The 23,531-nt window shown below is 41.4% G+C and overlaps 1 protein-coding gene across 2 annotated transcripts; it reads left to right on the top strand.

Moving 5' to 3' along the window:
- Positions 1-1,398: 1,398 nt before the first annotated feature.
- Positions 1,399-15,462, top strand: mat2ab (methionine adenosyltransferase 2Ab; the record flags this gene model as incomplete). 2 transcript variants are annotated; one of them, XM_079608085.1, is made up of 9 exons in its annotated part: positions 1,399-1,575; positions 3,544-3,621; positions 4,471-4,593; positions 7,671-7,783; positions 9,650-9,793; positions 11,081-11,299; positions 11,413-11,595; positions 12,558-12,691; positions 14,695-15,462. In XM_079608085.1, exons 1-9 carry the CDS (start codon positions 1,479-1,481, stop codon positions 14,795-14,797), a joined length of 1,194 nt encoding a protein of 397 aa, XP_079464211.1. In that variant the 5' UTR covers positions 1,399-1,478. The 2 variants fall into 2 exon arrangements, with proteins under 2 accessions (XP_079464211.1, XP_079464212.1); XM_079608086.1 differs by lacking the exon at positions 14,695-15,462 and having other exon boundaries at positions 12,558-12,695.
- Between the last annotated feature and the right edge of the window lie 8,069 nt (positions 15,463-23,531).

Raw genomic sequence — 23,531 nt, 5'->3', positions numbered from 1 at the left:
CGACAACACCCCATGGCCATATTGACAAAAGAGGCAATGGTCAAGTGAGAAGCAGACATACAATTTACCTTTCTTCAAATCACATCAGAACAGCCGATAAAGCATGACAAATCTCCAGGGCATCCATTTTATCTCTTGTAATTGTATTTTGGTTTCCTCTGAAGCCAACATTATGTTTTTAAGTGTTCATTGTTTTCACAGTAAGTTGCGCAAGACTGTGCTCACATGGAGTTCATATTGATATAATGACATTTACATGATACTCCAAGGTACATCAAATAAGATATGGTACTATGAGATAAATTAGGCCTATTTATAGAAGGCCTATATGCAATATATGTTTTTCATGGTCTTTCTGGTTCTTGTGTGTTATTGCAGTAGCCCATTAGTCCATTATAATGGCTATATATTTTAATGATGCTTGTTTTCACCATAGGTTGCACAACATCGTGAGGTAACATGGATTTCATAATCATATACCATGTTGTTTATATGATACTCCTAAGGTACATGTCATAAACATGGCAATTTGCACATTTTGTTAAAACATTAGTCTTCGTTTATTATTATGTGTGTAAAACCTTAACAAGTAGGCTATAGGCCTAATGGTTAATGATGTTTTTAACTCTTTATTGTTATCACTAAGAGTTGTGTAAGTTTGTACATGTTGTTTAGGCTACATGATACTCAAATGTCCTTCAAAAAACAAGATTACGGTACCATAGTGCGTGTCCAAAACATTGTAGCCTATCACTGTATTACAGTACGTGTGTATAAAACCACAACAATAATGGTTAATTATATTTTAAGTCTTCATTGCTAAGAATAAGAGTTGTGTAAGTGAGTTATACACATAAAAACTGCATTAACCCATGTTTGGGTCAAATATGGACGAACCCAACCGTTGGTTTTTGTCCATTTGACCCAAAACATGGCGTGAAACAACCCAGCATTTTTAGAGTGGCAAGATAATATTCATAATATGATATTTACTTACTTCATAGATCACACTGATCACACTTCGTGTATGTCTTCACGTAGGCTACTTAAATGTATGAATATGATACATGTCAATAAAATAAAATAAGTGGTTTTACCACGGTAAGTTTTTGTTAGTGTAGTATTATTTGGTTTATGTTTCCGTGTAAATACGTACCTTAATGTTTCAACATGTTTGTTATGAGAGCACGTTGCGCAAGAGTGTGTTTGTGGACTTCGCTGCGGGTGCAATACCATGCAAGTTTACATCATTCTTGACATATTACCATACTGCCCCACAGATTTTTTTTTGTGCCACACCCCCTCCGCGCAACATGGTTTCGTCCAGTCACCTGAGAGGACGAAATGGCGCGGGCCCCTGATGACGCGAGACGGGCCGTTCCATAAATACTCCCGCGTTCCTCAGAGGGGTGACAGATTTCCTGCGCTTTCCAAACGATTGAGTAAAGTAGCCAACAACAAAAGAGAAACTAAAAACGATGAACGGCAACGGAGAAATGAACGGGTTCCATAACTCTCTTATTGAGGAGGACTGCTTCTTGTTTACATCGGAGTCCGTTGGAGAAGGGCATCCAGGTAAAAAATATCCAAACTAAACTTTGGGTTACATTATTCAACTCTATTGCAACGCTATTATTACATAACATAGCAGCACCTGTTCTGCATGTTCACTGTAATAACGCTCGGTTCTATTTTCCTTATTATTTCATTAGATTTTTTTCTAACCATTAGAAAAACTGTATTTGCTTTTGTTTGCAAATGTGCATATAATACAATTAATCAATGCTCAGAATAAATTATGACCGTCAGTCTGTTGTGCTGTAGACTTGGAAAAGCGATTGTACTTTTGTTTCCAATGGCTGTGTCTCAAAACTAGTGAGCTGCCATCCTAGACAGCACGTTCTCATCACACACACACACACACACACACACACACACACACACACACACACACACACACACACACACACACACACACACACACACACATACACACACACACAGCTCTCCAGGATTGAGACACAGCCTCAAACATGCTTTCTCAGCGCAGACTCCGCCCACTCTGCCTTATTATCCATATGGTTTTATTATCTGCAGAAAATAACTCGGTTATTTCATCTGCAATGAAAGTGAACGAAGACTGGTGTCTCCAAAATAACAAAAAAGTACAATAAAGGTTATTTTCAGATACTTTAAATTTCAATTTAGTTTGTTTCAGAAATGGGGTTGTTCGTTACAATATTGTTGGGTAGCACTATTTTTACAGTCCTGTTCCCCATGTACATACTATGTACTTATTATAGCAATAACAATAACTGTAATAACTACTGAATCTACCCCTAAACCTAACCTTAACCCATGTAGTTACCTTAGTACTTTCTTAGGTAAGTGCACATACTCTAAAATAAAGTGCAACCACATTGTTTTTATTTCATGGACACATTTTTATTTCTTATAGTTTCAGATGTCATGTGATAGTTGAACATTCAGGAGAAAATGCCATTGAACGCTGAAGATCTTGGATTATGTAAAATATTATTGGATCTAAACTAATTAGAGAGATTTGCTAAAATAATAATAAAACAATAAAAATAAGTACAAATTGTAAAGTTGTATTCACACTAAAAAGCCCTTATTTATTCTTCGAATAGCCAACTAGTTCTTCAGATGTAATACTTCTTTTTCAATCATTTTTATAACTTGAAAACTATACGTAGTTTGCTTTTATTGTGCTTGTAATAAGAGATACAATATATTATTGTTAACTATTGTCACTAACAGACAATAGAAGGGTTAAACAGCGACAAAAAAACTAAACACCTGCAGTACATTAGCAAACTATTGTATAGTTTAAAATTAAGATTTCAAAACTGATCGAAATTAACCAGGAAAGAAGTTGCTGATTAGTTTTTTTTGGCAACACTTTATTTTAGTGTTTAGTAAAAACAGTAAATTATGCATAATTGCATGTAACTAGCCCAAACCAAACCCTATTCCTAACCCAATAGTAAGTACATGTAGTTAATTATTACACAATATAATTACACTGTAGCACCAACACCTTAAAATAAAGTGTAATTGTTTCTTATGTGTATAAAGAAATGTAAAACACTTACGCTGCATCTATCATACGTGTCACACAAAGCTGCTTTTACACACGGTAAAAATCATGATTTGTTAACTTTTTATCTTTTGTCAAATCAACTTCGATAACTAATGTGTGAAGATAACATACTATATTGAGTTTCTGTTTATTAAACCATTCTTCTGCATTGTATTAACTTACATTTTTTAATTACAACGAACTCAAAATTTAGGTAACTTGCTTTTTTAAGTTAAACCAACATTTTTTTTTTTACAGTGCAGAAACAAATTCAATTTCGAATGCATACGTGCACATGAATAACGTCTTTAGGAAAATGGATAAGCTTAGCGTATCTGTCGCTAGTTGATTCTCAAGCACAGATGATTGAAAACAAGCAAAATGCAGTGTGGATTTTTTGACAAATATAGAGAACACTAAAATTGTTGTTATTATTACAGATAAGATATGTGACCAGATAAGTGATGCAGTTTTGGACGCTCACCTGAAGCAAGACCCAGATGCAAAAGTGGCTTGTGGTACGTTGACTTGAATTTCTCGAGTTTTGCATGTGTTTTTCAGTCTTCCCAAAGGCCCGCATATGAGTGTTTCATGGGATAGTTCACTTTGAAATTCAATTTTGGTATGTTTTATCTTACCTGAAGTGCATTCAAGATGTAGGGGTCTTTGTCTCCGCAGTAGTTTCAATTTTGATATTTTTAGGTCAAACCGTTCTTGTCTGTCAGTCATATAATGCAGGTCTATAGGCACTGTCTCCAAAAGCATGCAGAGAAAAGTCCAAATTAAAAAATTCTCCATTGTAAGTGCACATTGATGGCCTAAGCTCGCGCGAACTCATCCGGGAGTGTTGAGTTTTCACTTATTCCCAATTTGTAAGCCTTCAATCTCGACACACTTCTCGCTTCATTGTTCAGGTCAATCAAAGGCATACGTTGAGCCGTACAGCCAATCACACGCGTTTCTGCTGAGTTTAAAAATGCAACGTCCAATCGAAGGCGGTTAGATTAGTTTCCGGGGAAGAAATCTGGTGTAAACAGATCACTTGGACGTGGTTGTGTAAAAGAGATAAAAACTATATAAATACTGTTCGTTTTATCACACACACCGCTTGTTTCGTGTCTTAGGCCATCAATGTGCACTTACCATGGGGAATTTTTTAATTTGGACTTTTCTCTGCATGCTTTTGGAGACAGTGCCTATACACCTGCATTATATGACTGACAGACAAGAACGGTTTGACCTAAAAATATCAAAATTTAAACTACTGCGGAGACAAAGACACATACCAGGTAAGCTAAAACATACCAAAATTTAATTTCAAAGTGAACTATCCCTTTAATGGCCTCTTTTCATTCTTTTTCTTCTAGAAACTGTAGCCAAGACTGGAATGATTTTGCTGGCAGGAGAGGTGACGTCTCGTGCGGTCGTGGACTATCAAAAGGTGGTCCGTGACACCATAAAACACATCGGCTACGACGACTCATCCAAGGGTTTGTTTGATGATACTACGTTTTATTATAGATCCTGCAGCGTTTATATATTTGAGAAATATTTGCGTTTATATATTGCATATATTTTTATATAATTTATATTATATATAAATAGAAATTCTTAAATATATACATGAATGTGTGTGTATTTATATATAGAAAATAATTATACACAGTACACACACATATAGTATGTAAACACAAACTTTTATTTTGGATGCGATTAATCGTTTCACAGCTCTAGAATATATATTGTAAAATGTAATGTATTCCTGTGATCAAAGCTGAATTTTCAGCATCATTACTCCAGTCTTCAATGTCACATGATCCTTCAGAAATTCACAAAAAAAAAATCTCTTTGGCTGAACATGAAGTAAAACCCAATAGAACCAACCATGGACAACCAACTAGAATCAATAGTGTCCGTTAAACTTGAATAAATGGTTTTAAAGGGATGGTTCGGAGTAATTTCAACCTAGGGTCCTGAACCATGACCTCGACCCGGAATGGTACCAAACTTCTACAGTAGTACAAACAGGTTCTGTACTCCTAAAACGAGACATTGGGAAGTTTGTAAGTACATCTGGAGTTTATTTAAATAACACTTGCCTGATGGCTTATGCTACCGCTAACCCGGACGTCAAGGTCAGTTCTGTGATTTGGGAAAAGCCTCTAAAAGTCCTGGCAGAAAGCGATGCATAAGGATTAGTGATGCACCGATGTGAATATTGTGGCCGATACCGATAACCGATATTAATGTTGCTGTTATGGCCGATACCGATATTTACCGATGTCGATATCTCTGTATAGAAAACACATTTTTATGATAATCAAATAAAGAGCTATTTTTCAAAACACTCTTTTTTTTTTACTTTTGTAATTTATTTTCATGACTGATATTGGGCACCTTTACCTGTGTGTACTGTGTACCAGACGCGATGCGATAAGATCCAGCGACAAATAATTTGTCTGTCCACTCTAGCCGCGACGCGACATGTGTACAAATCAATCAAAACCCAGAGCCAATCAGAACAGCGTGTGGGCAGGCTCTCGCGTCAAGTGCACAGCACCAGATAGTAATTTTGACGGCAATCGCAAGAAAATGGATAAGTAGCTACATAATCAAATTCACAAATATTACACCATTTAAACAGTATTCAAATACAGAGGCTACTGAGTTACTTAAACAATCTTTGTCAAATAATACATTTGTTTCTTCAGTTTGAACGTTCTTGTTTCCTTCCATTTGTTTAATCTCAAGATCTGAGGTGAATTTTCCACTGTTGATTTTACAGCTACAAAGCTGGAGCACTAACTGTTAAATGATATTCAAAGTCACATTACACGCTTTTAACATTAAATAAAGCACATAAACAGTGCCTGAGATTATCATTGCCACACGTTGTGTTTGTTGTTCCAGCGCGACGTCGCGGAAAAATAGAAATAGTTTCTAAAATAGAATCGTCGCGTGTCGCCGTCGCGGCCGGTTAGGACATAAACTCTGATTAACATGGAAAAGATACCTTTTATCGCGTGTCGCGGCATCGCGTGTAGTTAGGACACGGTGTAATGACTAGTTCGCGCGCCCACAATGAAGTGCCCGCCCCTACACACAAACACGGGTTCAAACCTCGCCCCGTCCAGCACGGGTGATATAACAAATGTTGATCGTGTGCCGGGTGCCCACTATAAAGTACGCACCACTACACATAAAAACGGTTCCCATAGTATCAGTTATTCCCATAGACAGTATATAAACTGGACACAGCGACCCCATAGGTTTCAACGGAGAGAAATGAAGTCAATTAGAAGCACTCACTTCCTGATCGCAAGGCGAACTGCGCAGGCTCAAACTGAGCTTGACGACGTAGATGTGACGTGAGCAACCTGTAGGTCTTCTAGTAGCTGTGCCGAGAGAAATCTGAATCATTCCCTTCCGAATCTCGCAGAGACGGAGAGCGTGAGCATTAGCTGTCCATGAGCTAGCAACGGGAGCAACTTTATCACTCTCTAAGGGCTTCTCCCTTGACTTTATGCCTCCACGTCCTCCCGATTGCTTGCGAGCTTCTCTGCCTGTCCATACGGTAATTTTTCGACTTGTGCGACAGAGTCGCGCGGGTATGACGCAATCGTTAGCCTATTTTTACAAAAACTGCTTCTACGGGGCCATAACGTAAGATACAAGGTAATGGAGCCTTTTATACATTTTCGTGTTTCTTTAGAAATAAACAATGGACAAACGGTGTCTTTAAACGCCTCAGATGTAAAGTTATTCGCTGTCAAAGTGACGCCAAAATGAATGGGAGTCAATGGAATGCTAACAGCAGGTGGGGGTCCGCTAGCCAATGGCGGCGCCCAGGTCGGCTTCAATATCTTTCGGAACACTGCCCCCCTGGTTATTCCCCTCGCTCTGACGAGAGACGTGATAAAGGGTGCACCCTCTGTAAAGCGCGCGCCCCTATACACACGAGCGCTGTTCACAGCTGAAATGCGCTCGTGTAAACATCCCCGGCCCCACACGCACGTCAAATACACAGGAATGATAATCGGCCTGTTCACATCGGCCCTATTTTGACATCGGAACGATACCGATGTGTAAAACAACGGCCGATATATCGTGCACCACTAATAAGGATGTAGTGTAACAACGCCCAGTTCCAGGAATGCACTAATATTTTGTTGGTAGTACCAGTTTGCAACAATTATAAGTTAACAGTTAGTTGTCAACACTTCGGAAAACATTTATATGGAGTTTTAAATTCACTAGCTTGTCCCTTACACTTGTGAGTTTTGCAAAGGACTTTTACCGGCTTTTCCCAAATCACGGAAGTGACCTCGACGTCCGGATTAGCGCTAGGGGTGTTTGGCTCGAGGTCATGGTGCAAAGGACCCTAGATTAAAATTACTCCGAACCATCCCTTTAAAAAAAATGGTTTTCATTTGAATGTAAGTATTCAAATAATCCCACTGACCTCAAACCTTTGAATGGTAGTGTACTTCTGAAAGGTACCAAAAAAAAAAAAAAATGTCATCAGTGCAACTAAACCAGATCCATATTCTCTGTCCTGAACCCGTAGGCTTTGATTACAAGACCTGTAATGTTCTGGTGGCGCTGGAGCAGCAGTCTCCAGACATCGCCCAGGGAGTTCACTTAGACCGCAACGAAGAGGACGTTGGAGCTGGCGACCAGGTGATTCAGTGCAGTCCAAAAACTGTCAATGAAACTCCTTAAAGGAACACGCCGACTTTTTGGGACTTTAGCTTATTCCCCCAGAGTTAGATAAGTCCATACATCCCCTTTTCATCTCCGTGCGTGCCGTAACTCTGTCTGGCGCACACACCGCTAGCCTAGCTTAGCACAAAGACTGGAGGTAAACGGCTCCAGCTAGCATACTGCTCCCAATAAGTGACAAAATAACACCAACATATTCCTATTTACATGTTGTGATTTGTATAGTCACAGCGTGTCCAAATAACAAGTTCACATGAGACACAGCCATCTTCTAACCGTATACATACTGGGAACTATATTCTCAGAAGGCGAAGCTCTGCTACTTTGTGCTAAGCAGGGATGTAGTGGAGGCTAAACGCACGTAAACGCCGTTTAGGCACCTGCCAAAATTGCGTTTATCCACCTCTAAATTGCGTTTATCCACCTCTAAATAGCATATAGTTCCTAAGCCATTTTAAATTAAGCTTAGGCTATGTCGTTTTAGTTTCATATTGTTCATAGGTTGTTCAACCTAAGACGAATTATTTCATATTGCGCTGCATTACTGTCAGTAGCCGCGCGGGTTAGACCATAATACAGGGCTAGCCTAAGATTATCACAAATAAACACAAGAGTTTGACGCATATCCAAGCGTTTGTGGAGCGGAGTGTGAGCGCGCACTGCATGGCACGGACGCGCGGGCGCGAACACTTGCATTTCCCAATCAACAGTGAAACAATTTAAAATACTCTATCATTTCTGGTCATACAGAAAATAATAATACATTATTCGCAACTACTTTTATTTGTGTAAACTCGCAATAACAAGAAAACGTTGTGCTTTTGTCAAATAAAACAAAACAATCAGGCGCGCTTTCATGATCTCCGTGAACTGGAGCGCGAGAACTGAAATAGCCTATATAGGCTAAAGCTCGAAATGTCCACTTTAAAACTAACAAATTCGAATCGAAAGCTAATACCTTCTGATTTTGTAATCCGTATTAAAGGTGCATTTCTCTCTAAAGGCGCATCCGCTTAACAGCGGAGATGGAGATAAGTTTTAAACCGACACTGATTTAGAAAACAATAGTTTATTAATAAACAATTAAAATGCCTCATTTTTTCAGACACATTTATTATCATTAGCCTATAAATCACCTTTCTGTAGGCTGTGGTTCAGAGATATATGGCTCTTCTCATTCAGCACTACGGGAATAATATCATTTCCAGGTTCTAATTTTGTCTTAGAAAAATAAATCAACAACAAATGTTTAATTAAGGGGCAAAAAGGTACATTAGTAGGCTAATAAACAAAAATTCGTCACTATTTATTTTTTTGCGCAGCATTTGGTGTAGCCTACAGTTCAAATTAAAATGTTGGTGTTCAACTTTGCCTTTTAATAATACAACAACCGTTTTCGTTTTGTAATTACGGGTTAAAAATATTTTTGTTCTCTCTGTTTTGTCATTTAGTAAACTTTATAGATTTCAACCATATTATTCCTTCTTGAGTCTTTTTAACAAAAACTTAGATTAATGTATGAATTGAATAGTGATTGTGTGACCTATGATGAGGGAACAACCAGTGATACCCCTTGGTACACCGGTAGGCAGTGGCCCACCTTACCAGGTGACAACGTCGTGGTCCACCAGAATTTATAGTTTACCCACCTCTTTTTTTACCACTACACCACTGGTGCTAAGCTAGGCTATAGTATATAGTATGTAATATGTATGGACTTATCTAACTCTGGGGGATACGGGGAAGAAGCTAAAGTCCCCAGAAGTCGGCGTGTTCCTTTAATTACATGTATTTCAATATTAATATTTCCTGTTATTCTTTCAGGGTCTAATGTTCGGTTATGCCACTGATGAGACCGAGGAGTGTATGCCACTCACTATTGTGCTCGCACACAAACTTAATGCCAAGATGGCAGAACTGAGGCGCAACGGCACCCTGCCCTGGCTCCGGCCCGACTCCAAGACTCAGGTCTGCTGGACTTTTAAGTCTTTGTTAAAACGTTAAAAGCCATTAGTCAAACTAACCAGCAATGAGGTCAATCGTAACATTCTACATTTTTGATTTGAAGCCATTAAAAAAAAAAAAAAAAATCGGACAAAAAGACACTGAACAGTGAGGGCAAGGACTAAAATCCCTTTAAGCATTGTGAACTGCATAATCAAATTTAAAATGTTGGAGAAATATAAAACAGTTCTTTAAAAGTTGTTTCTATATATATATATATCTATAGAAACTATATGTTTTTAGTTTATATTTATATTTAAAAAAATTGCTTATAACACAAAAGTTTGTGTATATTATATATATATATATATATATATATATATATAGTTCAGATGCAAAAGCCGCTAAGTGCCATTTGAAAATTTCTTCTAGAATAATCATTTTTATCAAGCTCGTATCAAGTTCAGTAATTTCACTTAAATGGCAATGAAAATTACCTATTAATTGTTATTTAAGTTAAATAAACTTAAATATACGAGCTTGATAAAAATTTCAGATGGCACTTAGTGGCTTTTGCATCTGAACTCTTCATATATATATATGTATATTATGTAAATAAATACATGCACACACACACACACACACACACACACACACACAAAGATATATATAGTGCATATATAAATATATATTGTATATATATAAACATAATGATATACACATATATAAACATGAACTTTTATGTTAGATGTGATTAATCGCGAGTAATCGATTTGACAGCACTAATATATATATATATATATACACACACAGCATCATGGGTAATGTCCTTTTTTATCACAAATTCAGATGTTAACATTCGCAAACAGACAACTAAAGTATATACCATCAGTTAACAACCTCATAGCACACATAGGTCTGTCTGTAATGTGTATAATCATTATAACGCTTTATAATCATTAAAAATCAATTTCCCAATACATTTTTTTTCTTAAAAATTAGTTTTTGCTTCCAGAATCCGACAGTTGCTTTCTAACCTGCTGAAAAATCCAGCATGATTTCCATGTTAGTTCCATGATGGTTAGAGCTGGTTTATGATGGTTAGAGCTGGTATAGTGCTGGCGTAGCTGGTTCACTAACACTCACGCTTCCCATTCTGCTCCCAGCATGCAAAACACACCTTATCCTGGTGACCAGTAATGCTGGGTGTTGCATTTCTGAACACAAAAAGTGTTTTTTTCTTCAACATAGCTAGAAGTGCATGCATGCAGGTACGTGTGTCCTGACAGTGCAACATGCCTCTGTGAACAGGTTACTGTGCAGTACAGACAGGAGCGTGGAGCCATGCTGCCGGTGCGGGTCCACACTATTGTAGTCTCTGTGCAGCACGATGAAGACATCTGTCTTGATGAGATGCGTGATGCGCTCAAAGATAAAGTCATCAAAGTCGTGGTCCCCTCCGTTTATCTGGACGATGACACCATCTACCACTTGCAGCCCAGTGGCCGCTTTGTCATCGGAGGCCCTCAGGTAGTGACCAGTTTTGTAAATCTTCAATGAAGTTGTAATACTTACATGAATGAGTAGCAAGGTGTTATTTATTTTTTCTTCACACTAATGTAAACGCTATTCCACTGATGTAGGGTGACGCCGGCCTGACTGGTCGTAAGATTATTGTGGATACCTATGGAGGTTGGGGAGCACATGGTGGAGGAGCTTTCTCTGGAAAGGATTACACTAAAGTGGACCGTTCTGCTGCGTACGCTGCCCGCTGGGTGGCCAAGTCTCTAGTGAAGGCCAAACTGTGCAGGCGTGTTCTTGTGCAGGTCAGTTGCCCAAGTATAATTCTTAGAAGTTGATCAAGTTTAAGTTAGGTTCACAGGTGAAACTCGAAAAAATTTTATTCATTTATTTCAGTAATTCAACTTAAAAGGTGAAACTAATATATTATATCGACTCATTACATGCAAAGTGAGATATTTCAAGCCTTTATTTGTTATAATTTTGATGATTATGGCGCATTATGAACAGCTTATGAAAACCCCAAATTCAAAATTAGAATTTTGTGAAAAGGTTTTCATAAGCTGTCAGCCATAATCATCAAAATTATTACAAATAAAGGCTTGAAATATCTCACTTTGCATGTAATGAGTCTATATAATATATTAGTTTCACCTTTTAAGTTGAATTACTGAAATAAATGAACTTTTGCACGATATTCTAATTTTTCGAGTTTCACCTGTATATTATATAGCACCATTAAAACAGCAGCAGCTGACCAATGTGCTTTACAACATCAGATAAAATAAATAAACTAATATCACAAATAAAATCAGAGACTATTTTCAAACTAAATAGCAAAAGAAAATCAAAATACAGAAGTCAAATACAAAAATAATCATCAAAGAACATTAAAAGCAGTTTTTAAGTTTTAAGCAAAGATTTGAATGATCAAGTTAATCAATATATGCATGTATGAAATTTCCTTCACTGTGATATATTATATAGACTTATTACATGCAAAGTGAGATATTTCAAGCCTTTATTTGTTATAATTTTGATGATTATGGCTTACAGCTTATGAAAACCCCAAATTCAAAATATTGTAGCTGTAAGCCATAATCATCAAAATTATAACAAATAAAGGCTTGAAATATCTCACTTTGCATGTAATGAGTCTATATATTCACCTTTTAAGTTGAATTACTGAAATAAATGAACTTTTGCACGATATTCACATTTTTCGAGTTTCACCTGTAAGTATGACATGTCCTTCTCTATGACACAGGTTGCTTATGCCATTGGAGTGGCTCATCCTCTTTCCATTTCCATCTTCCACTATGGCACATCCCAAAAGAGTGAGCAGGAGCTGCTGAAAATAGTCAAGAAAAACTTTGATCTTCGTCCAGGAGTCATTGTGAGGTAACAGCTGCTGTCTTTACACACTCTTCTCACTCGCTTTTATACTTCTTCATCTTTCCGCTTAACAGGTTTGGGTGTCAATCTTTCCTTTTTCTTTTGCTTCTGTCTGTGCTTCACCTTTTCTGGGTCTTTGCATGATCCCTCGATTCCATCAGACAGATTATAATAACTCTAGCAAACTCGTTTCAAAGCAATTATTCAAGATTCGGTTCATAAAGAGTCAATAATAGAATGAAAAGCAAGAAATTGGTCTTACTGACCCCAAACAGTGCATGATGTTCGTATCTAACAGATACAGCTTCAAGTATTAAAGTAGACATTCAGAAATCGAAAAGTAATAATGTAAAATTTTAATTTAATTACTGGAATTGTTACAACATGATTATTATCACACACACACACACACACACACACACACACACACACACACACACACACACACACACACACACACACTCAATACATACATATAATGTAGAAAGATGAGTATTGTTTTCTATTTTAGTATTTCTGTTTTATTTTAGTACATAAAACTTCTGTAACACAACATCTCTGTTGAAACACATGATCGGCTCTGTTTAAAACCATAGAGAGCTTCTACCTAGACAGCATTACCTAAATAGACCTGTCGTGAAATTATTCTGCACTACAAAATACCATTGGCCAGAATTTGAGCCTTGCGTGTATGTCACAGATAACACAATACCTTAATGAACTTAATCTGATTACAGAATTCACCTTTTTAAGATGCTGCATGTGTTTATCCAGTCTAATCGAAGTGTAGATTGGACACACTCCCCCGACTTTCCCAACAAAAATCCCCCCCCCCCCCGCCCCCTCTCAGAAAATACATAAAACTGACATTACTGAGCTATATGCGTTTAAAAGTAGCCTATTAAAATGGCACAATGGCATTGCTCAGTTCAACGTGTTGGGAAATCGGGCATTTTGTCCCGCGTCAGCTTTTATTCAAAAGTTAATAATGCTCAACATTCAAAAGGTAAATAAGGATTTCCCACTTGCATCTCCTCCTGCAGTGCAGACTGAACTCGTGCGTCATCTTCACGCCAGTTATTCAGACAATAAAGCGTAGGCCTATGTATTTCATAGAAAATTGTGTCTATTACAAAGGTTTAATTGGCATCTTTATTTCAAACGACCCGACCGACCGCGACCCGAATATCATTAAAAATATTTTTGGATGACTCGTAACCCGCTCATTACTGATACATATATATATATATATATATATATCCGAGTCCTGATCGGGAGGTAACGTCCGATTCCGATCGAGTCTGAAACCACGTGATCGGGCCTGATTTCCGATCACGTGATCAGATCTGGACATCCCTAATTAAAAGCTTACCGGTAAAATGCAAATACAAAGCGGTCAAAACACTGGATAATCATTTTGTATGCGTCTGCATCCATTGCATATCGCACTGTTTTACGTCCTTTTCCGGGTCAGAACGTCTACATTGGGTTGTTTCGGCAGTGTGTTAATGCAAATATCGGATACGGGTCACTTTTAAAAGATGATGTAAGCGAGTCATTAAAAAAATCGGATATAGTCCGTCTAGCAAATCGCAATTGAGCATCAAAACCTGCAGTGTAAATGCAGCCTATATCTCTACTTGTGTGACACACATTAGTGAGCATGAAGAGCGTTTCAAATCAGCTGTGGTTAGAAAGCTTCCAGTGTAAAGCTCTCTGCTGTGGGACAGAGCCGTCATGTTTCCTCTCTGGATTCATTGTCCACTAAAGCGGAAAGGTTCGAGTGTTAGCTAGTGTTTGCTATTAGACTTGCTCTCTATTTCATGCTGCGGTTTCCTTCTTCAGGGTGACTAGTGCGTGTGGCGGTAAGTGACCGCTTCATCTCTTCTCTGGCTGGCTGGGTGTACATACAAACGCACACTTGAAGCATTTTCTACATGATAATCTTTTTTTTAACTGCACAGAGTGTAATTTTGACGAGTCAATAATCCATGGCCGATGTGTTTTAGGGAGCTGGAGCTGAAGAAGCCAATATATCAGAAGACTGCTGCTTACGGCCACTTTGGCCGTGACTCTTTCTCTTGGGAAGTGCCCAAAAAGCTGCACTACTAAACCTTTTGTTAAGGTTTTTCCCCTCTAGGCCTGTTGGTGTATTCTACAGAGAAGCCCGCATGGCTTATGGGGAGAAGTCCTACTGGTCCATCTTTCTCTTTCATTTTCCCATCATCAACCATTGCACTTGTTCATCAGCATTAGGATAAAGGGAGTGTACTACACAGATTAATTTTAAATGTACGAATTGTAAACTGGTTGGCCAGTATTAACTATGGCTTTTGATTTTATGCACCACTGTATTATAAGCATTCCCAACCATTTTTAGTACTTTTAAACAGTGTATTATTTATTTGTGCTGTCATAATGTACTCTGGAGGTCAACTGCTATGCTGTATGTTGCTGTTCTTGCTCTCTTCCCTAGTGCTCTGTGGTTCCCAAGTGTCTTACAGAAAAACTTTGGGGACCAGCCACAAGGAAAGTGTTTGCTGCAGTGTCTGGGTATGCAGGGCCACTTCTTTCGGCCAATACTCTAATGCACTGAAAGATGCTAATTGTGTTTCTTCTTTCACACTCTCGTCTTTTCTTGGACAGAGGGATAGCAACTTTGGCTGGTGTTGTACAGAGAAACTAGCCATGTTTACATGCATTCTCTCTCTCTCTCTCTCTCTCTCTCTCTCTCTCTCTCTCTCTCTCTCTCTCTCTCTCTCTCTCTCTCTCTCTCTCTCTCTCTCTCTCTCTCTCTATATATATATATATATACACACATATACATACAGGTGAAACTAAAAAATTTGATATCGTGCAAAAGTTCATTTATTTCCGTAATTAAACTTAAATATATATTATATAGACTCATTACATGCAAAGTGAGATATTTCAAGCCTTTATTTGTTATAATTTTGATGATTATGGCTTAAAGCTTATGAAAACCTTTTCACAATATTCTAATTTTGAATTTGGGGTTTGAAGCTGTAAGCCATAATCATCAAAATTATAACAAATAAAGGCATGAAATATCTCACTTTGCATGTAATGAGTCTATATAATATATTAGTTTCACCTTTTAAGTTGAATTACTGAAATAAATTAACTTTTGCACCATATTCAAATTTGTCGAGTTTCACCTGTATATATTATAATATATATATATATAAATAAATACACTATATATATATTTCTCTACCTTCCTCCAGTTTTAATTTATTTTTAACAATAAAATGTTTTCTATTATGATGTCATCGTGTCTTTTTCTCTCTGTTTATAGAAATATGAAAAATAGAAAGTTAGAAATTAGCTTTGAATTAGTACAAAAGTATGTACTTTATTGAAAAATTTAAGATGGCCATAAGTTAATGATTGTACTGCGTTATATCAGTATTCAAACTCAAATGTGTAGTTCATCAAGAGAAACAGTGAACTGACATAATTTAAAACGGAAGGTGGAAATAAATTATGGTTCCAAAAGTTTTACTCTGGTAAAATATTTCCTGAGGTGATGCTGGAAGATTCATTGTGTTATCTGAATGGTTCATGTTTGTGATGATGTGTTTTTGTAGACCAAACCCAGACACGAGTTGCATTTTAGCACTATCGTTCTGAAGTCACTGGGTTTTTTTAATGGGTTTTTGGTTAAATACTTGAAATAAGGTATGTAGTTTAAACAAGAACAGGATAGTTTATTATATGACGTAAAATTGTGATTTTTTCTCTCTCTTTTACTTGTCATGAAAAAAGAGGATGCTATCAAGCGCCTAAATGTGAGTCCAGAGGTGGTCGGGATATTAAACATCACACCGAACAGATAAACTCATCTACTCACTAGTAGCTTTCACACTCTTATTGTGCTCCCGCAAACTATTCTTTAATTTTTAGGAGAAATGTTTTAAAATAAAGAAAAGCTTACTGGTGTAGTTCGTTTATAGCCTTGCGTTTAACATTTTATTTCTGTTGAAGCTTTGACATTCGTGGCGATTATCATCCAAAAGCCAATGGAAAAAAAGGAGATATAAATTCTGCATATGAGCATTCATAGTTTGTCTTTTACTGACTAGCGTCATTCGGTAAACAGCGCTCTGATTGGATGAATCCTTCTTAGCAATATCATCACCACAGCGCTCTTTAACAAACTTTAATGAACTGGTTTACACGACACCGTTTTCAACTAAAAACTGGAACCTTTTTGTTTTTTTCCAATTCATTTACACGAAAGTGTCAAAGTTTTTGAAAATTACACAGTTATCATCTCAGTGTAAACTACAACAACTTGAATTAGTGAAAACATTGACTTAATGCGCATGTGTTCAGTCTACATAGTTTCTTCACAAAGTGACATTGTCAAGTACTGGCCTGGCAGCAGAATGCAGCGTGGCTACGTTTAGGCTACGTGGAAAATGCGAAGTAAAAACACTTCTGTTTTCAGTACATCGTTGTCGTGTGAACGTACCCTGAGTAAAGACATTTTGAGCCCCTGAGCACACCCGCCTAGCCTGGTTCTACCAGACTCTCGCACATTTCATTTGTACAGAGAGTTTGGTCTCTCTCCATTGACAAGCGTTAGCTTCCTTAAAGGCGGGTACTGTAGAAGTTTAAAACTATTGGATCTGCCCAGAGCCACTCTGGATCTGCCATAACCAATCGCTAACGTTTGGTCGTGACGTATGACGACTCAAACTAGCGCACAACCTCAACGTCATCGTTCTCAGCCACTCCCTCTGTTCGGTGATTGGACCGGTAAAAAAATTTACCGGAGAAAACCAAAGAATATACCACAATCCCAGACGTAGTAGTGAAGGAAAATGAAAATTGATCGGAAGTACGTAGGAGAGCGGAGCCAGGCTAACACCCGTCTATATGTAATCTCAAATTGTGTAATTTGAACCACTAAAACACCCCAGTTTTTGCCAGATTTTATCAAAATGGCGTCACACCCATTCATCGTTCAATTTCGTTTGAAGTATATTGGGTTTCAAATTAATAACACTTTTAAACAGCAGCTGCAGTGATGCGATGACTTTACCAATTGGCTTCTTTTATGAGAGTTGCTATATTGCGCATTACAGTTTCTCCCATTCCAGGTGAGCCATTTCGGCAACATACGGTCTTTGCTTACACCCAACTTTTTGTTTTGGTTTCACCCCCCAAATCCCCTTGTAATTCTGGCTACCAATCTCTCTGTGGTTTCCCTGAGTCGTCATAACTTAATAGGCTTCATCTTTATGAGTAGGAGCGGTCAGCTGATCTGTGCTGTCTCAGCACATTGAGTATTATCTATCACTGGTCCTGCTGTATGATACAGATTATTACAGTAGATAAATACAGTATTTCTCTGTCAATGAAAAATACACCTTTTTAGTTTACAGCTATGAGTAACGTGTTTTTATACATATATTTTTAGAACTGTTATTACGGTTTAGAAAAGGTTGTTTCAAATTACGTTTAAAGTGCCCCTGCAGTCAATAATTTTATCCCTTAAAACTCATATTTGATCCCCAAAATTACATATTTAAACGTATTTTATTATTTTCCTTGAAAAAAAAAACTTTGCATGCCTTAAAATAGCTTGAATGTAACTCTACACCCTTGCCTCATTTAGTATATGCGGTTCTATGAATATGCAAATGAGCCCCGCCTCCACTCACTCAGCTCAGAAAACCACTGGTTGGCGATCACACGTTGATCTGATTGGCTACAAGGTAGTTTGTGACGTCAGAAACACCAGCGATTTCAAACCTTGTCTTTGGTTCACTGCAGTTTTAAGCAGAAAATACTCAGCAATGCTGTCGACTTATGAATTTGCACATGGTTTGTCTTAAAGCGTATTAAAAACGTCTCCGGTTACTTTCGTAACCTCGGTTCCCTGAAAGGCAAGGAACGAGACATTACGGATGTCGTATATGGGAACTCCTCTCCTCCTTCACTTCCGCTGAAATCTTATAGGCTAACGCCAGCAAAGCTGGCCAATTGACGCAATATGCAAATACTGAAACACCGTTGCAGTTATAATGCAAGTGCAGCGTCAATTACATCAGAATCGAACAAACGCTAAAATCAATAGCGAACACGGCGGCGAGCGTAATGTCTCGTTCCTTGCCTTTCAGGGAACCGAGGTTACGAAAGTAACCGGAGACGTTCCCTATCAAGGCTACGGAACTTCGACATTACGGATGTCGTATATGGGAACTGTATAGAATCCCGCCGTGGCAGCATAGCGACCACTACAACAGAACAACAGAACCCAATACCAAGACCGCCCGCCCAGTAAGCGAGCATCTGATAGGCCGAGATTGACCAATAGTGAACCTCAAACCTCTGATTGGTCCAAAGAGACCAATCACAAGCTCACAAAATACTGCCAGAATTTGCATATCCCGAGCAGTTTTAACTAGGGGAAGTTTGCACTGTCGAGCAACAGGGCAACAACAACAACAACAGCAATAGAATCAACGCATAGCGGTGACAACTGCAAAACACACACAATAGCACATAGAACAACTCATGAGCAAGCGCAGAGCAGCTCACACATGCTATATAAAATCAACTCACCGAAAGCATCCGAGACGCTACAGAGGGTAAAAATCCAACTTATAAAACCTGGCAAACGTGTTCTGAGAAGACCAGCCAGCTGCAAGACATAAATCCTGAATAGACATACCCTTAGTCCAGGCCCATGAGGAAGCGACCGCCCTGGTCGAATGGGCTTTCACGTAAAGGGGGCATTCCTGCCCCAGGCGATCATAAGCCAAAAACAATAGCGTCCACAATCCAGTGAGCAAGCCTCTGTTTAGAGACCCCTCGTCCTTTGTTGCACCCACCAAAGCACACAAACAGCTGGTCGGATTGTCGAAAAGCGGCCGAGCGAGAAATGTATTCCCGGAGCGCTCTGACTGGGCAAATAGCACTTTGAGCATCCGAACCCTAAGAGGTTGATGGCTCCGCGGACAGGGCAGGCAGAGAAACGATCTGCGCTCTGAACGGGGTATCGAGCGACTTAGGAACGTAACCCGGCCTCGGTCTGAGAGTTACATTACAGTTTCCCGGTCCAAAGCGAATACAATCTTCACTTACAGAGAAAGCTTGTAAATCCCAAACCCGCTTCGCCGAAGCGAGAGCGAGAAGCAGCGCCGTTTTAATCGATAGCTCTTTAATGGTAATCGAGGCTAAGGGCTCGAAAGGCGGTCGTGACAAAGCCTCCAAGACCAAAGCTAAATCCCACGGCGGCACCGAAGGCGGCCGTGCAGGGCATAATCTCCTAGCTCCCTTGAGGAACCGTGTCACCGACGCATGTCTACCGATAGACTGTCCGTCAACATGGGGGTGAAAACGCGGCAATAGCGGCCACATATACCTTCAGAGTGGATGGTAGGCTCCCTTCGTCCATCCTGAACTGAAGGAATCGTAGAATATCCGACACAGAACAGTTCGCTGGGTCTATTCCGATATCCTGACACCATTCTGAGAACACACCCCACTTCAGAGCATAGCTACAGGCGCCTGGTGGACGGAGCTCGCGCCTCCGCGATGGTATTCAAAACTCGCGAGTGCAGCGCGTCCCGTCCGCTCAGCGACCTTGCAGCGGCCACACATGGAGGCTCCACAGCCCGGGGCTGGGATGCCAGATCGTTCCGCTCGCCTGGGACAGAAGGTCCTTCCTGAGCGGGATCTCCCATGGCTGTCCTGCCAGTAACTCTACCAAATCCGCGAACCAGGGCTGATTCGGCCAGTTCGGGGCTACCAGAGTCACCGCCGCCTTTTCCTCCCTGATTTTGCACAACACCATGGGCAAAATTTTTACCGGAGGAAAAGCATAGAGACAGACTCTCGGCCATCGCGCAGTCAGCGCGTCCACCTCTGACAATGCGCGTTCTCGCTCGTCGCAAAGAGGTCGACCTCCGCTCCGCCGAAACGATTCCATATCAGCTTAACCATCCCGGGGTGAAGCCTCCACTCCCCATGGGGAATCCCGCTTCTCGAGAGCATATCCGCCCCGCGATTGAGAACACCGGGGATGTGCGCCGCTCTCACCGAGAGGAAAAACCGGTCCGCCCACAGCAGAAGGGATTCCGCCTGCCTGAATAGGGCTCTGGAATGTACACCGCCTGGGTTCCTCCACGGGGCCAGGGCGCGGGCGCATCCGCGGGTGGCCATAATGCGCTTGCGGCCATAATACCACGCACTCGGGGGGACGCGCGCAAACCTCAGGAATCATCTGTGACGCTTCACTATCTGGATAAGAAAGTAAGCGTCCTTTAAATCCACCGAAGCGAACCAATCCCCGGGGCGAATTTGCGCCAGGATTTGCTTCAGTGTAGTCATCCTGAAGGCGCGCTTGTGAAGCGCTCTGTTGACAGGTCTCAGATCCAGAATGGGGTGGCCCTTCTTCGGCACAAAGTAGCGGCTGTAGAACCCGCTCCCCTGCTCGCTCGGGGGAACTGGATCTATAGCCTTCTTTCGAGCAAGCTGCCCACTTCTTGCCTCAGCACATGAGCGGTTTGGGGCAAAGTTAATGACTGAATTACGCCGCGGAAGCGGGGTGGTCTGCATTTGAACTGAAGTGTGTACCCGCGCCGAATTATATTCAACACCCACGGCGAAATTCCCGGAATAGCCTCCCACGCTGCCTGAAAACGACTGAGCGTGGGCTGATCTAAACCTGCGGTCATCGCCGCTATGTGAGTGCTGGGAATAGTTATTGACCGTGACTCTGCGCTGCTCGAAGGCAGGGCGGGAACACAGTGTTTGGTGCAAGAGGAGAAAAAAAAGCTCTGTTTGTGAAGTATTGATTTGCTTTATTTCTGAAACATTGACAACATTCACAACACAACTGCACGCGTCGCTCGCAGAACACTGAGGGACCAAGTGCAATAGCGCGCCGCTCGGACGCGGGGCCGACCTGGCGCTCTCTTCTCTTGCCCGAGCGGTCAGGACGACTGATTGGGCCTCGCAGGGGACGCGGTGGGCTTTCTGCGCGGGCTCCTCTGCCTCTTGCTACCCTGCCACTGGCCGCTACGGCCTCTACGGGCATCCGGTCTCGGGCGGGGCGCTGTCTGTTGTCTGGCCGCAGCCTGGGGTTGGCGGCCCGAAGCTGAAGACGAACGAGAGCGAGGCTGCTGCGGCGGCGGCGGCGCCCTCCGAGGAATCACGTGGCTCATAGCCTTCGCCTTCTTCTGCGTCTCGGAGTAACGATCGGTGACCTTCTCCACGGCGTCTCCGAACAGGCCTGCAGGGGAGATCGGTGCATTCAGCAGCGTCTTCCTGTCGGCCTCCTGCACGTCCGACAGGGTGAGCCACAGGTGTCTGTGGAGGACCACCAGGAAACCCATCGAACGGCCAGGAGCGCGAGGTCCGTGGCTGAACGGAGATCCCGGATGGCGTCAGCGTCAATAGAGGCGGCGTCATCCAGAGACTTCAGCTGTTTAGCCTGCAGCACTTGGAGAACGGCCATGGCATGCAGCGCAGATACCGCCTCCCCCGCAGCACCGTAGGCCTTGTCAGCCTGGTGGGCCGTAAATCTGCAGGCTCGGGACGGCAGGCTGCGGTCCGAGCCCAGGGCGGGAGCCGACGGGCAGAGGTGTGCGGCGACGGTCTCCTCGACGGGGGGGATGCGGAGGTAGCCGTGGTCCCCCGCCTCGTCCACGGGGGCAAACATGGCCTGGGTGGAAGTGAGGGTGCGCGCCGATTGCGGGGCCACCCACGGCTTCACCACGTGCTCATGCACGTCAGGGAAAAACGGTGTTCCTCTTTTCGAAGCGGCCTGACGGCGGCTCGATTGGAGGAACCACGTATCCAGTTTGCTCTTCGAAGGTTCATCGGGAGCTTTCCACGAGAGGTCCAGTTCCTCGACGGCCTTCGAGAGGATACGGAAGAGCTCGTCCTGCAGGTCCGTCGGGGTGTCTTGCTCCGCGGCCGCCAGCGGCGCGGCCTGCTCCGTACCCCAGTCGTTCTCGGAGGCTGACAGAGACATGGAGTCGTCTTCCTCGCTCGCCCCGAAGGACACGAAGTCAGCGACCTCGCGAGGGGGTTGAAAGGTGGGGTCGGGGAAGCTCACCGGGGGACGGACCTCGACTCTGCGGTTGGGGGGGGCCTACCAGCGGCTCGGTGGCGGCGGCAGGCCCAATCCCCGCTGCTGCGCGAGCTTCCTCCCTCCTGGCTTTGAGGGCTCGAAGAGACATGTCCGCGCAGAGGTCGCAGGACCCTCCATCCTTGAGGGCGGACTCAGCATGGGCCAGCCCCATGCATGCGACGCAAAACAGGTGCGTGTCGGGGGGGGGGGGGCGATGGGGCCCGAGCACAGGTTGCAAGTAGTTGCCATCGGATGCGGGAGACAGTGCAAGTATCTCCGGTGCAACTTCAACGACGGCGAATAATCCAAGAGTTGTAGTATCAGCTTTCTAGCACACGATTTGAGCGTGAAGAGAGAGATTCTGATGTAATTGACGCTGCACTTGCATTATAACTGCAACGGTGTTTCAGTATTTGCATATTGCGTCAATTGGCCAGCTTTGCTGGCGTTAGCCTATAAGATTTCAGCGGAAGTGAAGGAGGAGAGGAGTTCCCATATACGACATCCGTAATGTCGAAGTTCCGTAGCCTTGATAGGGAACACCACATAGACATATAAACAACATTAAAAGCTTGCTTTTCACCACAGGGGGACTTTAATAGCATTGTTATATATATATATATATATATGTATATGTATATATTGGAGTTTTAATATGTTTAATATATCTTCTTACTAGATGATTTGGTGTTTGCTTTAAGTGCTCAATGGTGAATCAACAGTTAGCCTACC

This window comes from Phoxinus phoxinus, assembly GCF_949152265.1.
Source record: "Phoxinus phoxinus genome assembly, chromosome: 3".
NCBI classification, from domain to species: Eukaryota; Metazoa; Chordata; class Actinopteri; order Cypriniformes; family Leuciscidae; genus Phoxinus; species Phoxinus phoxinus.
This window is presented reverse-complemented; position numbering and strand designations above follow the sequence as displayed.